The following is a 15,180-nucleotide window of genomic DNA, read 5'->3' as shown; positions in this document are numbered from 1 at the left end:
AAAAGGTGAAAGACCCACACAAAATTGAAATAAAACCCTGCCGCCCAAACGAAAAAGAAAAAGAGAAATCAAAATAATCGGGTACACGCACGCAAAAGTTTTTCATTTTTTGTTTCCGGTAAAAAAAATCGCGGGCCTGATTGAAACTTTTGAAATTGTGACCGAAGCGAAGGCCTCTCTCGAGATCAGACGGCCACCGCCGCAGAACAACGAAATACCTTGGGATTGAGATCGGATCCTTGCTGCATCAAAGTGCCAATGGTAAACCAGAAACTGTTGGCCAGCGAGAAATCGTTGCTGCTGGCCAGCACCGGCTGATCGCTGCTAAACAAGGCATCGTGATTGAGTTGGTGCTGGTGGTGGTGGTTCTGCTGCTGCTGCTGTTGCATGATCTGGTTGATGCCGCCGCTAATGCTGCCCGACAGGTAGTGGTGGCAGTGGTGACACCGGCTGCCCAACCCGCTGCCGTTCACATTGTCGTGCCACTCGTAAGGCGTGAAGCGGGCCACCACCCACATGGAGAGCGAGACGAGGACGTAGGCCAGCAGCAAGAAGAGCCAAATCTCCACGGCCAGCGGATTCATAAAAGAGAAGAGCCGCGTCGGCGTCGGCGTCGGAACCTGGTCACAACTCGTTTTTTGTTTTGGCTGTTTTTTTTCGTATTTCGAATTTCCCGCGCCTTTTCTCAACATTTTCGCATGCAAAACCTATACTTAACAAACAGCTAATATACTATATCTTAGATCATACGAATATGCATATATAAAAGCGCTTGCTGAACGCTCTAAAGCGGAAAATTGACGGAGGACGCCAGCCGTTTTTAACGAAAAAATCTTGGGGGCAGCTTTTGAAACGTTCCGTACATTTTTGAAATTATTTTTTGTCCGGTTTTTTTGGCGTAGAAGCAATGGCATATGATTTGTTTTTTTTGTTTTTTTGTGTTGGGTTTGCGTGTGTATAGGTGCTGACATGTTTTTGAGCGGGTTGGTGAGAGCTTGTGGAGGATGTACGGGTAGAAATATTTGAGGTTCAAGCGGTCAAAAAAGAAATAAAAAATGTTTTTTGGGAGAATTTCGGGTGGGTGTTAGTAGAGACCTTTGGATTGAGTCCCGATCCTTGACGGAGAAAGGTTCCGGTAATGAACCAGAAACTGTTGGAGATGGAGAACTGATTCTCGACCACGTCGCTGTCGCCGTTGCACGGATGCGGGTTGTTCCACTCGTAAGGGGAGAAGCGGGCCATGACAAAGAGAGTGAAACTGACCAGGATGTAGGCGGCCATGACGTACAGCCAAATCTCCACCGCCAGTGGATTCATAAAGGAAAAGAGTCGAGTCGGCTGACTGGTCGGGATCTACTCCCCGGAACAACCCACATTCATCATGTCAGAAATTGGTTTTGGGGTTTTTTGTTTTGAATTTTTCGTCGGAATTTGAGTTAGTTTCGTAAAAGAATTCGATTTCTTATTTCTTTGAGTATCAAAATAGGCATACACCGACACGACATAAATATAGCAACATGTTTATCTCGTGTTATTTTAATAGATACTAGTTCAGGTGGCCAAACAGAAGACCTGTAATCACTCAGTCGGAAAACTCCCGCTGCGTTTTCGTGTTATTCACGACCACCGTATATAACATAAAACTAACATTTACAGTACATTCAACCAACTGAGAAAACTTTCACTTTCGCTCGGTTTGTTGACTTTGAATACGTCCCAAAAGAAAAAGAAAAAAAGCGCGGTCAAGGCAAACCAGTGACGAATATTTTTCTTCTTTTTTTTCAAATCCAGTCTTAATAAAGAGCTACTACTATGCCGGTTCTACCAGTAAATCTTGACTTTGAAGGCCGTTGTTAATAGTGACAGCCCAAAAAATTAAAAAAAAAAAATTTCGACGTGTCATTCGAGAAAACATATGACATCATCGAGCGACAGGTTTCTCCTTTCCCTGTCATTCAATTGATCAACTCTTGACCATTTAACCATTTTTTTTTTTTTCGAATTGTTTTGGATTGCCAGACGATGTCGAACATTTGGTCAATTCAATTCAATTCAAATAAAATAAAAGAATGAATGTCCGCTATTAAACGGAGATTTAAGCGCAAAAATACGAGCGGTACTTTGAAAAGTTGTAAAAATAGAAATAGCTAAATATTTGTGCTGTCAGAAATAGAAACGAATTGTTAACGGATTGCGCGTCAATAAAAAAGAAAAAAAAAAGGAACGGGGAATCACCAACCTTAAACAAGATGCTTATGCCAAGGTTCATAAAAGGCTTGGTAAAATCAATGACCATCTCCCGAGCGTAGTTGATCGTCATCGATCCGACGGCCAGATCGGCTTTCTGCAATTCCAATAAATCGTCCGTTTTGGGTTTTGGTTTTTTACGATTTTCAAATTCATGCAGAAGCGCGCGGAATTATTCAAAAAGAAAAAGAAAACGACCACCCGACGATCGAATCTTACCTTTTCGAGAATCTGACGGACGACGCCGTTCCATTCGCCAGTTTCGGGATCGAGAGCCCCGTACTTTTTGTCGGGCACCATTTCGATGACGTAATTGAAACCAACCATTCCTGAAATAAAATTGAAAACAAATTTCAAATCAAATCAAAATTCCCGAAAACATTTTGTTGCGCGGATACACGACCGACTTCAATTCATTGCCGGCCGTAAAATAAATGAACGGCGAAACGGACATCACCTCACACACAAAATAAATAATAATGGGCTAGATATAAAAGAAAAACCCTCAAATCATACCGGCAATGGCTTTAAGTAGGTCGATGCAGAATCCCTCGTAGCGGTCGTTCCCGGTCAGATTACGTTCGGATCGAAGCATCACGTACGGCATTTCCTGAAGTAACGGGCCGCGCATCAATCCCAAAGCCAAGCGCGTACAAATCGAATGGCACCAAAAAAAAAAAAGGCATTAGATAACGTCTCGGTCTTTCTTCTTTTATTTATTTATTTGTATTTATTTCCCCCATTTTCTCTCTGTTCCTCCTCCCCCCAGAGACAGCCGCGAAACGTTTATATATAAATCGCGTTTTCTGATGATGGTTTTACACTCCATCGGAGCCGCGGGAACCATTACAGTAGCACAAAAGACTTGAATCTCCAATCGGAGAGAACTTTGGAAACTTTTGTAAAGTCGAAATCGAACGTCGAAAGAATTTAATCGAGCCATCGAAACACGGTTGTTTTCTCTCTCTCTCTCATACTTGATGTTTCGGTTCTCTTTTCTTGTTTGTATTTCATTTCATTATTTGGTTTGTTTTTGTTTCGCTTGATCGGTCTGAACCCCAAGGAGATGATGTTAATCGCATCATGGCAGCAAAGAGTTGCCCGACGTTCTCTTCCATCACATATCAGTTCCAGAGAAAAAGAGAAAACGTGCCCAGCTAGACGTAGTCCAACAGAGTAGAGAGTAACAAAAAAGAGTAAAGGGGAACGCGCCAACGATCTGTAATTAAGATCTCTTTCCAAGCAGGATGATTCTTCTTGTTACAGCACAGCTAGTCGTCGCATCCAGTTGTGCTGAGCTCTCTTTTTCTTTTTCTTTCACGCTGTACGCGACACCGGGGGATGGAATACATCAGAAAAATGGGGCTTCTGGTGGTAGTGGTGGTGCTGATCCGTTTAACCCAGTCGTGTCTCGCATAGATACAGCAGCAGCAGCGACCCGACCAGGGGGGATCTTCTTCTTCTCTTCTCATTCCAATTTGCTTTCTGCTCGCTTCGTTGCATCACAACAGGCCAGCCTAGTTTTCCCTTTTTTCTTCTTTTCCACCCATCAGTGGTGAGGTGAGAGTGTCACACAAGACCTGAGCCTCAGGAGAGAGGGTCATTTTCTTGTTTTCTTGTTCAACATTCAACATTCATAAATGTGAGGCTTTCCCTTTATTTTCTAACCGCCAGCGCAACTCGTTTTCGTCCATCATCAATCAATCGGCGAAACGAATTGGACAACCGACGGTGATGAGCAAACCCAACGATTATACGCCCCTCTTATTTTGTGGTGATAAGAATAATCAGCTCTCCCGCCCTACCTCCCAAATAGTTGTTTTAATTATTCATTATTGACGGACGACGTGGTGTTGGTTTTTTTTAATTTTGTACCTCGTTGGTCATGACGATGAGCGTAATGTTGGGCGTGCTGCCTTCGTAGAACGCCACCGGATCGGTGATGTTGAGCCCTGACTGCCCGTTCCATTCGCCAACTTTGGTGAGATTCTCGCGCTTGAGCTTGAGAAGGTCCAGCGTGATATTGGAGCGACGGCCTTCCTTGAAGCGGATGGGACCCGTCAGTCCGACAAATTCCACCTAATACGTTTCGTCGAAGCGAGAGAGGCACAACCGGGGAGCAGGCCGTTGCCAAATTGGAATCAGAGAAGAGAAGCAATTAATAAAAAGGACACACACACACACACAGAAGAAAAGACTGATGCAAAGCTATTCATTCCCCGCCGAAGAATAGAATAGCCATAAATAACAAAAGAACAAAAATAACAAAACAGTCTGTTTTTCTACAGAGCTGCCTGTGCAAGGGGCCGACAGGCTTTCCACGCTACCTTATCAGTAAACACGTACACAGCCCAGCAGCTGTACACACACACACACTACGTACATCAAACGGCATAAATCAGAGTCCCAGTAGCAATCTCTGATACAAAGCAATACAATCCATCTATTTCTTCTCTTATTTTTTTATTTTTCCTCCTTCCAAATAGATTCCGGTGTACGCCAAGTGTATACGGGTTATATAACTGCCGTCTAAATAAATAGACGTGGGGGGTCGAGGTGCGGATATATATTTAGTGACGTATATATGACGTTTTGTTGCCGGGCGAGTTGCTGCTGAGCTGTGTGTGCTACTATTACTATATATACTACTATATACCGTGTTGATGTAATTGAAGAGCGACGATCCGTCATTCCACGGCTGCTCGATATCGCACGAGAGGTTGGCGAGACGCAGAGCCGTGCCCCGATCCAGGGCGGCCAATCCGTGGGCCAACGCCATGACGCTGTCGTACACCAGAGCCGGCTCGGCCTTGACAACAGCAACAACAACAACAACCGCAAACAAAACAAAACAAAAAACACCAACAAATTGGAATGAAATTAGTTGAGTAGAAATTTTTGTAGTAATTTCCCCACCACCACCAACTTTGACACACCTGGATGATGTTGGATTTATTGAGGATACTCTGGCCGATGGGCTGGAATTTCTCCATGTCTCTCAGCAGCTGACGTGTAAAGTTGCTCTCGGCGTCGACGATGCGGAATGCCGATATGTTCACGAAATTGTATTTGAAATCCTCCAAGTCGAACGTTTCCAAATCCTTTTGGCGTTTTTTAAGTCCCGACAGTCGAAAAACAACAAAAAAGAAAGTTGGCAATTGAAGTTAAAAGAGAATAACACTTCCTCGCCCACGCACACACAAGTTGCGATTTGAATTGATTAACAAACTGCACCGTGACTGTGTATACGTGTATAGACGGACGCGTTCAATTACCGGCGAGGCGAAGAGGTAGTGATACTGATAGTCGTTCATCTGCAATTGGAGAACCTGGTTGGGGTTTGGTCGACGGTGGCGGTGAACGAGGCGTGAACGGTTGCGACAGTTGGCGACAGACCACCACCACACGTACGTAAATTATCGTCGGTGATAAACCAAAAGAATAAAAAGAAAAGACAAAAAAGAAAAGACGATGAATTGCAATGGGCTCTCATTTACATATTGATGTGTTAGTATCCATCTTTGTCTGGAGGATTATACGGCCAAGGAAACAAGAAAATCAAATTCGTCTCTTTTTTGTTTCTCTTCTCGTATATACACGAGATTTAAGGAGAGAGAGAGAGTCACTATCCGTGCCGAGATTTATTCATTTATTATGAACTAAGTTGTCGCGTTCTCTTTTTTTTTTCTTTTATTTTTGGGTCGGGAGAGGAGAAGTTGAGACTACACACAATGGAATCTACGACGTGGAAGTTGGAAAGAGACAGTAATATCCACCGCCGGGGCATTAGTGCCCTCATAAAGTCAAGAATGTGAGTGTCTCTACTCCGACGCTCCAGGATTTTTCTTCTTTCAAAAAAGGAAAAAGAGAAAATCTTTGGCCCGTCATTTTTCATATTTCCCGGCTTCTCTATTCCGGTTGTTACAAGATCACGGAAAATAAGGGCGTGAAAGGAAGAAGCTAGGAAACCCACTCGACGATGTCACGTAACTCTAACAAAATCAAAAGACATGATCTAACTTGACTCCCACCCCCCACAAACTCGGTCACGACAATTTGGCGCGGGCGTCGGATTTTCCCCCCAGCACTGCTGGCCGCTTCAGGAGCGTCGTTAAAAAAATAAATAAAATGAAAATAAATAAAAGAACTCCTGGCTTTTCTTCGCTCCCGCCGTCGTTTGTGCGTGTGGCATTTCGACTTGTCTGCCGTTGGGGGAGGTTTGATGGAGGCTGGATGTGTTTCGGATAGAACAAGGCGTCGCGGTGTAACACATCCATTACGATCGTTGCAAACAGCTCTCCCCCCGTCTAGCTGGCCCTGATGCTGGCCTTTTGAAAATGCCGAAAAGGATCTGGAGTGTGAAGACGCGCCTCTAGCGACCGCCAGTGGGCGGGAGGGTGGACAAAATGTCGCCGCCAACAGATTTATGTCCGCAAGTATTTCCCTTATTTCCAAAAGGAACAAGGAACGAATATATATATACCATATCCCATCATCTTTATATGAAAAAAGAAGAAGAAGAAGAAGAAGAGGATAACTTTTGTCTTCCAGCTTCTGATTTGTGTCTTTTGATTTCGCTCTCCCTGCGGCTGTAATAGACTATACCCCCCATCTACTTGAATGGATATTATTATTACGATCGACTGGAATTTCCCTCCCTTTCATCTTCCGATTTCCCCCCTTTTCGGTTAGTTGGCCAAACTCTATCGAGCGAGACCACCCCCGTTGGTCGACGTACGAGCAAATCGTCGAGCAAAAAAATTAGAAAGAAACTTGTGCGGATTGTTTTTGTTTTGCGCTAAAGTTTCCTTGGTCTCGATATGACTTACGGCTCTGAAGAAAATGTGGACGTGCTCCGTCCGCGTGTCGACGATAATGTTGTTGATGTCTCGTTGCTTGATCTCGCGCAGCACTTGGCGGTAAGTGTTGACCGTTCCTTGACGGATGTGCACTTCCATTTTGCTGGTCGGCGGCGATCGCACCAGATCCTGCAGCCGCAACAAACCTGGGGGAAACACACACGCAATCGACAACAAGGCCAAATTAAAACGAGTTACATGATCTTATTTTAAATTCATCTAAACTAAATATTCAAAATAAGGTCGTGAGTCATCTAACCGAGACGACACTACACACACGTGAGGTTTTAAGGTTTTGCGGTTGGGTTGATGGGACATTCATTTTTGTTTTCTTTTGTAATGTGAGGTACAGAAAAGAGCCATTGAACAATTTTCAAAAAAAAAAAAAGCTCTTTCGAAAGTTGAAACCCCATTTGAACAAATAGCAGAGGCGGGAATCGTCGAACTCAAAACGGAAAATACAAAATAGTGGCGAATGTATATAAGAATATAAGCACACAGGACGTCGGTAATAACCAGCCATGTAACGCCGGGAGTTTTTCCAAAAACACTTTCAAACGAGTGTGGATGGGGGGTTCGTTCGGAGAACGCCATAAAAGCCCTGGGAAAGAAAACCTTCTGGCTGATATCGCGTCAGCGAAAAATAACATGTGGCAAATACTCCACACAACACAAACACACACTTGCGTAGGGTGGGGTAGGGGATAGTATTTATCCGGGGGTGTGTTTATTATTATTATCATTATTATCGTTCGTTATAATGCAGCGGCAGCAGCAGCAGCGACGCCCCGGCGAAAAATAATCGCATCCACATTTTCGTTTCATTTCCCACTTCTACTCCTTTGCGAGCTCTATTTTTGACGCTTGTTTATGTGACACGAAAGTGCGCAGATATATATATTACAGTTACACAATAGTCAGTCGAGTCGCTTTGAGGCGAGAAAAAGAAAAAAGGCCTCTCAGGCACTCTATTCTACGTAGATAGCGAACTGGATCACTTATTTTGACTTTCGTCTGTTGGTTTTTTTTTCTCCTTTCAAGTTTTGCGTGGGACTGGGAGACTTAAATCAAAGATTCGAATATAACGACAGACAGTGCAGCAATGTGTTGACACAGTTGGGGCCAGGAAGAAGAAAGAAAAAAAGAGTCGACACAGGGTGATATGACGATGGTGTGTGTGTGCCTTCAATTCCTATTTGAGTTTGGGGAAAAGAAGATGAACAGGGCGGCCAGAGAAAATCTCATATATCGTATCGCTTTGGCTGTTATACATAAATCTAAATATTAAGACTGTCTCTATGTGATAAGGAGTTTGGGGGGAAAAAAGGAAGTCACAGCAAAAACATCTTCTTCCGTTTAGCCGGAAGCTCGCCAAAGCATGAAACAAATCTGGATATAGTAGTCGTGTACAGTGTGCAGTATATATATAACTATAGATAGATATTATATAAACTGAAGCTAACGGAATAGATGGATATTATATCGCCCTGCAGGACCGGATATTTCAGCGCTGCGCTCGCTACCCCGGGAATTTCTTTTTATTTTCTTTGGTTTTTTACTTCTCTTCCACCAGATTTATGCGTCCGCTGTGTATTGGTGACCAGCACCACCTCTCCCTTTTATTTTATTATTTCTTTTTTTCGCTAGCTTATAGCCTTTCGATAAAGTCACGAAAGAAAAAGATAGCCGGAGATATAGAAAGAAGAAGAAGAAGAAGGCTAGTAATAATGTAACACACAAAGTGTATTATACACATGAGTGTATACGGCGGGGGAGAAAAAAAAAAGAAAAATAGGACCGTGAGAGTCGAACGAGAAGATGGACTTTTGGGGTTCTCCTTTTTGGCCTAATGCCAGACGTGTGTTATTGCAGCCTATTATATCGTCGGCGAAAAAATAAGAAAAAAAGAATCTAAGATGGACGAGAGTCAGAAATGGGTCGAGTACTCCACAATATTATGTGGCCGCGTCCAGTCATGCCAGTGTACAACAAGCATTTGGCGAATTTCTCACAGAATAAAAGCGAGCGATAGAAACTCTCTCGACCATAATGACGACACACTGTTGTACACTGCAGTGCACACAGCACACACTCTATTACATATACTACACATATGCAATTCCTTTTTTTTTTTCAAAGGCGATATATCTGCAGTACTATAGGTTTTCCCCCGGATGAATAGAGCGCGCGTGGCCGCATATGGTCTCTCCTATATGTAGCCTACATCCAGATGTGTGTGTGTGTATGTGCTAAAGGCTCACGGCACAAATAATATGCCGGCCAGTTGTTCGTACTGTCGCAGATTGCGCGACTAGACACACCATTTTATTTTTTTGAAAAGGAAAAACTTTCTCCAACTCTGTGAAACAAATAAACAAAATTTCAAAGTGACGCAGAGGGCGTCTTCCATGTACACAGTCACACAGTAGTATGTGTATACCTATCGCTTTTTTATCAAATTAAAAAAGAAAAAAGAAGGAGAACCCGGAGCACAAATAGGATTTCTATAACTGAGCTCCTGGCGCTCGCGGTGTCGAGCAGCAAGGAGCTGTAGGAGGTTTTCTATAGGGTTGGGTCGCTGAGTGCGGATCGATATAGACTACGGCTGAACGGAAGTCGAAGGGATTGTCTTTTTTCTTTCTATCTTTTCCAGCGCAATGTTTTTGAATAAAACAGAAAATTACGTATCCCCTACGAAAGCTTTGACGGTCTTCTTTCTTCTTCTTCTTTGACACTGGGTCCTCCAGATATGTCAATATTTTGAGTGGGGAGGGGGGGGATCATTTGGAAAATAATTGATTGTTAGTACCTCCTTCGTCTTCGTAGATGATGGCGACTTTGGTCCAGTTGAGAAAGCGCATCAGGTCCTTGTATGCGGCGTTGAGGACCTCTTGCGACGGATGCAGATTGATGGACAGCTCGTTGCGGGCGCTCGTCCGCGACTCCAGGTCCAGCCGGGTCTCCAGGTGCGGAATGTCCAGTGCGTCGCAGATGGACTGGACGTGAGGACCCAGGACCGGGTCCGATGGCCCGAAAATGGCCTGAACTCCAAAGTCAATCTGCTTGCAAGCTGCAAATGAAAATGTTTTAAAAAATAAACAAAATAATTTAATAAAATACTTAAAGTTAACAGTTTGAACGGGAATGTCATGAAAAGAAATAGAGCGGGACATGTATTACAAGGTATTCGAATGACTCCAACAACTTGGAAGTTATTAAATATTAATGCGTGTGTTCTTCAAGGTTTTCACGCTGGCGGGTATACGCTTGAACAAGCTGGGCGATCGTTATCATTCCCCCACGTTACGGATGGGATGAAACACATAGCCCTCAACTCGTTATTATTATACATTATTCGAGGCCGATTGAGGCCATCCACAATACTTCTCTTGTTATAAAACTTTAGACGTATAGTATTTCTCGTTTGGAAGTAGTCGACTCGGAGAACTTGGGAGAATTATAAAGGACACGTAGCCGAGCGGTCATCTTCAAGGCTAACCGGAGCAAAGGAATTCAAATCAAAGTTGAAGGACGTTATTGTGGTTCTCACCAGGAAAAAAAGAAATCAAATAAAAAAGAGGCCTTGAACGATTAAATGGTGAAAGTGACGGGAGATCACGGACCCGAGAGTATCTTGTCCAATTGTATCCAACGCTCGCGATGGGGTCATTACAGAAATACAAGGCCAGAAACTGGAAGCTATGAATACATCCCTAACTAGCTATAGTACTGTATACGTGGCCATTGTCAAGAGTTTCAGGATCGAAAAAAGAAGAAAAATAAAATCCTAGCTCCTTTTTTCTTCCCCCCTTCTCTTCTGTATGATCGATGATGAGTCTAACGTCTAGCGAACATGTAGCTAAAGAGAGAGATCGAATCTTTTCTTCTATCCTCGGGGTTTCCTGTTCATTTCCCTTTTTCGGTGGGGTCCCGATGCCGAGCCCTCGCCGACTTTGGGCTGGCATTTAAAGGGTTTCTTGATCCCTATTGACGTTTCATAATGGACCGATTTTAAAACGACATCGGGAACATCTCTCTCTCCCTTCTTACTTTTCGTTATCCCTTTATATATATTACCCATTTCGGGTCTTATTTCTTCCTCTCCCTCCCTACACCAGCACAGCACCGATCCTTTGGGCTTCGGCGGGTCGGTCGGTCGCTCTTGTTATTCTTCCAGCCGGATCTGCTGAGATTTCCGATCTTACAAATGAATCGAGTCGTTTTGGGTGTGTCCAGATTGAGTCCAACGATTTTATGGGGTCTTAAAATAAAAAAAAAGAGAGAAAGAAAAAGAAAATCTTCCATACTTCTTCATCTTCATTACAACTTACTACAGAGTTGGTGATTTATGACTTTTGGAGCTCATGTCGAATGCGAATAAAAAGAAAGTTTCAGCCGTGTGTCGTCGGTTATAGTTTAGCAAATAAATACCAATTTCATCAAAGTGCATCAAAGTTTAGGTGCATCTAGAAAAATGTGTGTTTGATTTGCAGCATTTCCTTGAACAAGATGTTAAAACGAAATAATCTTGAGTTTCAGTTTTAACTAATTTTTAAGCTGGGTGAAAAACTAAATAACTACCTAGTCCACAAACATATCGAAAAAACAAGTAGTTGTTACTGTCTGAGTTGCTTAACCAACGAGAACCACTAAGTGATTTGTTCACATCATGGGTGATGTCAAACAACAAAACACTGAGATGCCTGACATGATAATTTCATCATTTTCTTCCAAGTTTTCTTTTAATTTTGCCACGGTGGCCTAAGTCTGGCCTCTGACAAGAAAGAAATCTGAGCTCTATGACTTTGCTGGTTACCTCTGCCAGCTTTTTACACTCCAAAATATTTCACACTCACATTTACAAAAGTAAGAAATAACATACTTTCCAAAATAGTAAAATGTCCATTGGCAAGTGCACAAACTATTTCCTTGTAGGTTTTAATCGTTATATCTATAATTTCAAGTATTTTTCTCACAATGGCTCAAAAATTGAAATGCCATGTGGCGCTGAAAATTGTAGTCTGCAATCTGGATTTTCGTTTGCCAGATTGGCAAATTGTTATTTATTAACGAGTTTTTTTTTAATGGAATTTTGGTCTTGTTTAAAAAAACAAGTATTCAATAAAAATGATTGCGTAAAAAATGAAGTACAATAAAACCTAGTAAAACGTAATAACTCGAATCAAACCGAATGATGCGATAAAACTAGATGTTATGTAACGCTAAAGTGACTCTTTCCGCTTCCTTTGATTATTTCGGTGCCCCGGTGAAGGTGACTTGCATCTCTCTCTTAAAGGTTAGTGTGGCATGATTTCCCCTCCGCATATTTACACAATGGATTCTGTCTCCTCGACGGATTCATCACTCGGTTTCTTCCAGTCTCACGTTACACACACACACACAATCGTCTCGGGGGGAGAGGATTACATACGGGACGCTGCCTATCAATGTGGAACAGAAGAGATCTAAACAAAATCAATCATCTGTGTGTGGAGTAGTATAGTACACGTTAGGTACGCTGTCGCAAATCAATCCTCTTAAGATTTCACAATGGGCCCAACGACCAATGGGAGGCCAAGGCCGTCGCCGAGGCCGTATAAAAGTCAAACCTATTAAGTGAGGTACAAGAAGAGCCGAACATCGGCTCTCGGTGATGGCCATATTTTTATTGATTGCACGCAGTCTAGTCGCTTTCTCTTTCACTATAATAACATTGACGGATTATTTTCCCTTTGAAAATGATTATTATTTTATGATCATTTCTTTTTTTTTTACTCAGATGAATTTATAGCCGTGAACAATAATAGCTCCTCTCTTGTCTCCGAGCCCTTGTTGTATTATGCATGCGCCTATTATTAGTACATGGGCTGCGGTTGATATGTATACCTCCCCGTTGTATATAATAGGAGAATATAGGAGCAGCTCTATCTAATATTGCAATATAGCTCTATTATTATACTATAGCCTCCATAGCCCCACCTCATTAAGCAGCATTATTCCAAAAAATAATCATAATTAATTAAATCAAGAAAAGAGGGGGAGGGGAATTAATCTGGATGTCAACCGTCACCTTGTCTTAAGAGTCTATTAGTCAACTCCTCTCTTTATATTACAGGTCCACCATTCTTCATTTTCTTTGTTTTAACTTTTTTCAACTTGTTCTATCCCCCCGTTAACTTTGGATTATTGGACTTTTGATGTGTAATAACCTCCCTTCTATATCGTCTCTAATAATAATAATGAGAAAAGAAATATCAAATGGTGTCGTCTGTGGGCTCGACTGAACTCGATCGCCCTCCCCTCCCGACTCCATCCGCCAACACAAATTTGAAGATTGGAGGAGAGTTATTGGTGCGCCTATGCGTCGTGTGCTGCTGGTGCGTGCTCAAGCGTGTAGACAATTTCGATGGCCCAGCAGGACAACTCAAAAGAAGAAGAAGAAGTCGACGAAACGATATTATGTATTTGATTGTCTCTGCAGCCTGGACGAAAAAAGAAAACGACGACACGCGGGCTTTGATGCGTGCGATTCTGATCTCCTATTCGTCGCAAAGAAAAGAAGAAGAAGAAGTAGATTTTTTGATTTTATTTTTTGGCCCCCGGCTGCTGTCGACAAAATCAAATCCGAGTGGAAACAGAGGAAGAGAAAGTTGTCTCTTGTATAGTTAGATAATATCATTATCTTCAACTTTTTTGATTCGATTTCTAGAATAAGGTGAAGGCGCGATCTCCGGCTCTACGTGCTCGAGCGTGTACATCTTTCAAAGTCTACCATCGTCCAAAACAAAACCAAAACATCTCGACAAAAGTTTCTAGACATGCAGACGAAGGAGGAGGAGGGGCGAAGATGTAACTATTCCCGACACAATACAACAGACTTGTGTGCTGTCCAGCTATATTGTCGATAAGGTCCCTCTTCTCTCACACGAGTCTCTGAGGGCCGATGAATCCGGGACCTGATCTGTAACGTCCTCTTCTTTTTCTTCTTTTTCTTCTGAGTATAGTAGAGTAGGCAATGTTCGTGCTGTCTTTGTGTGAATGTGACGACTATACACGCACTCACGTCGCGAGCGAGGGATTTATTTGAGAACAAATGTTGTGCGATGTTGTTTTACCCCGGGATTCTCTATGTACTCCTGCCGCTTCTTGACACGTTAGATACGAGTCCAGCAGGAAACCGGACCCGCAAAATTGGAATGCATGGAAGACAACGGACCCAAAATAAAAGAAAAAGGAAGAAAAGTTCATCTCTTTGACTTTAACTATACGTCGGAGCGGCGCTCGAGATTCTTTTTTTCTTATTTTCTTGTCTATATAGGCTTCTGGCTTTTTCTTATCCGCCCAGCATTGACGTTTTTTCGATTACCGACGTGTCTGACGTGCCGGCCGTGTTGATCGCCAAGGACACTGGATTTACTTGTCCCGATTCCCGGCGTCCAGCCCAACAAACAACTCAAAAAATGCGGGAGAAACAAAACAAGAATAAAAAAGACGTTTCTTTTAAAAAATATAACAACCCGCAGCCATTAAAGTTGTTACTTGTTTTTTTGAATTATAAAATAATTTGATCGTTGATTTAAAAAAAAAAAAGGAAATGTTTATCGTCGTAATTTGGTACTTGATTGTCGGTTAACAATCAAATTAACCGGTGGTGGGGCCGCAAACTATTGACAGCCGGGGTCTTGTTTGGGTATTCTTTTTCCTCCGACCCCCATTTTTCACGGCCCTTGTCTTGCGGGAGATGCTATAGCTGTATTTCACACCACAGCAGCAGCATCCACTCTATTATTCCATCACGCCATTGAGGAGGAAGATGGCCAGGGCTCTCTCTCTCTCTCTATTGATTATTAAAAAAGGGATGAAAGGGATCGGTGCGGAAGAAATGAAGGGGAGAACCAGAAGAAGCCAGCGCACGAGTGATGTGCTGCCGCCGACACGAAGATAAATAAATAAATATTAACATCTTATCATAGAGATCTCTCTCATCGGTCTAGCAAAAAAAAAAAAGAAAAATGTATAGCGGGATAAACTAAGAGGAGAGAGTGATGGTATGCCATGTGTCCTCTGTTGTAGA

General features: G+C 42.6%; 1 protein-coding gene across 6 annotated transcripts in view; it reads right to left on the bottom strand.

Moving 5' to 3' along the window:
* Nucleotides 1-15,180, bottom strand: part of LOC124195918 (glutamate receptor ionotropic, kainate 2-like) — a 33,850-nt gene that overhangs the window by 7,076 nt on the left and 11,594 nt on the right. For 2 of the 6 annotated variants that reach the window (XM_046590590.1, XM_046590591.1), the window contains exons 3-12: nt 9,916-10,176; nt 7,077-7,252; nt 5,523-5,576; nt 5,184-5,348; nt 4,904-5,056; nt 4,123-4,326; nt 2,764-2,857; nt 2,467-2,576; nt 2,240-2,344; nt 219-620 (exon numbers count right to left, since the gene is read on the bottom strand). In XM_046590590.1, the coding sequence (XP_046446546.1) occupies nt 219-620; nt 2,240-2,344; nt 2,467-2,576; nt 2,764-2,857; nt 4,123-4,326; nt 4,904-5,056; nt 5,184-5,348; nt 5,523-5,576; nt 7,077-7,252; nt 9,916-10,176 (1,724 nt within the window). Of the gene's footprint in view, nt 1-218; nt 621-1,095; nt 1,354-2,239; nt 2,345-2,466; nt 2,577-2,763; nt 2,858-4,122; nt 4,327-4,903; nt 5,057-5,183; nt 5,349-5,522; nt 5,577-7,076; nt 7,253-9,915; nt 10,177-15,180 lie in introns of all 6 variants that reach the window. The other 4 variants (XM_046590593.1, XM_046590594.1, XM_046590596.1 and 1 more) reach the window with 3 other exon arrangements.

The sequence above is a fragment of the Daphnia pulex genome, chromosome 6, assembly GCF_021134715.1.
Source record: "Daphnia pulex isolate KAP4 chromosome 6, ASM2113471v1".
NCBI lineage: Eukaryota > Metazoa > Arthropoda > Branchiopoda > Diplostraca > Daphniidae > Daphnia > Daphnia pulex.
This window is presented reverse-complemented; position numbering and strand designations above follow the sequence as displayed.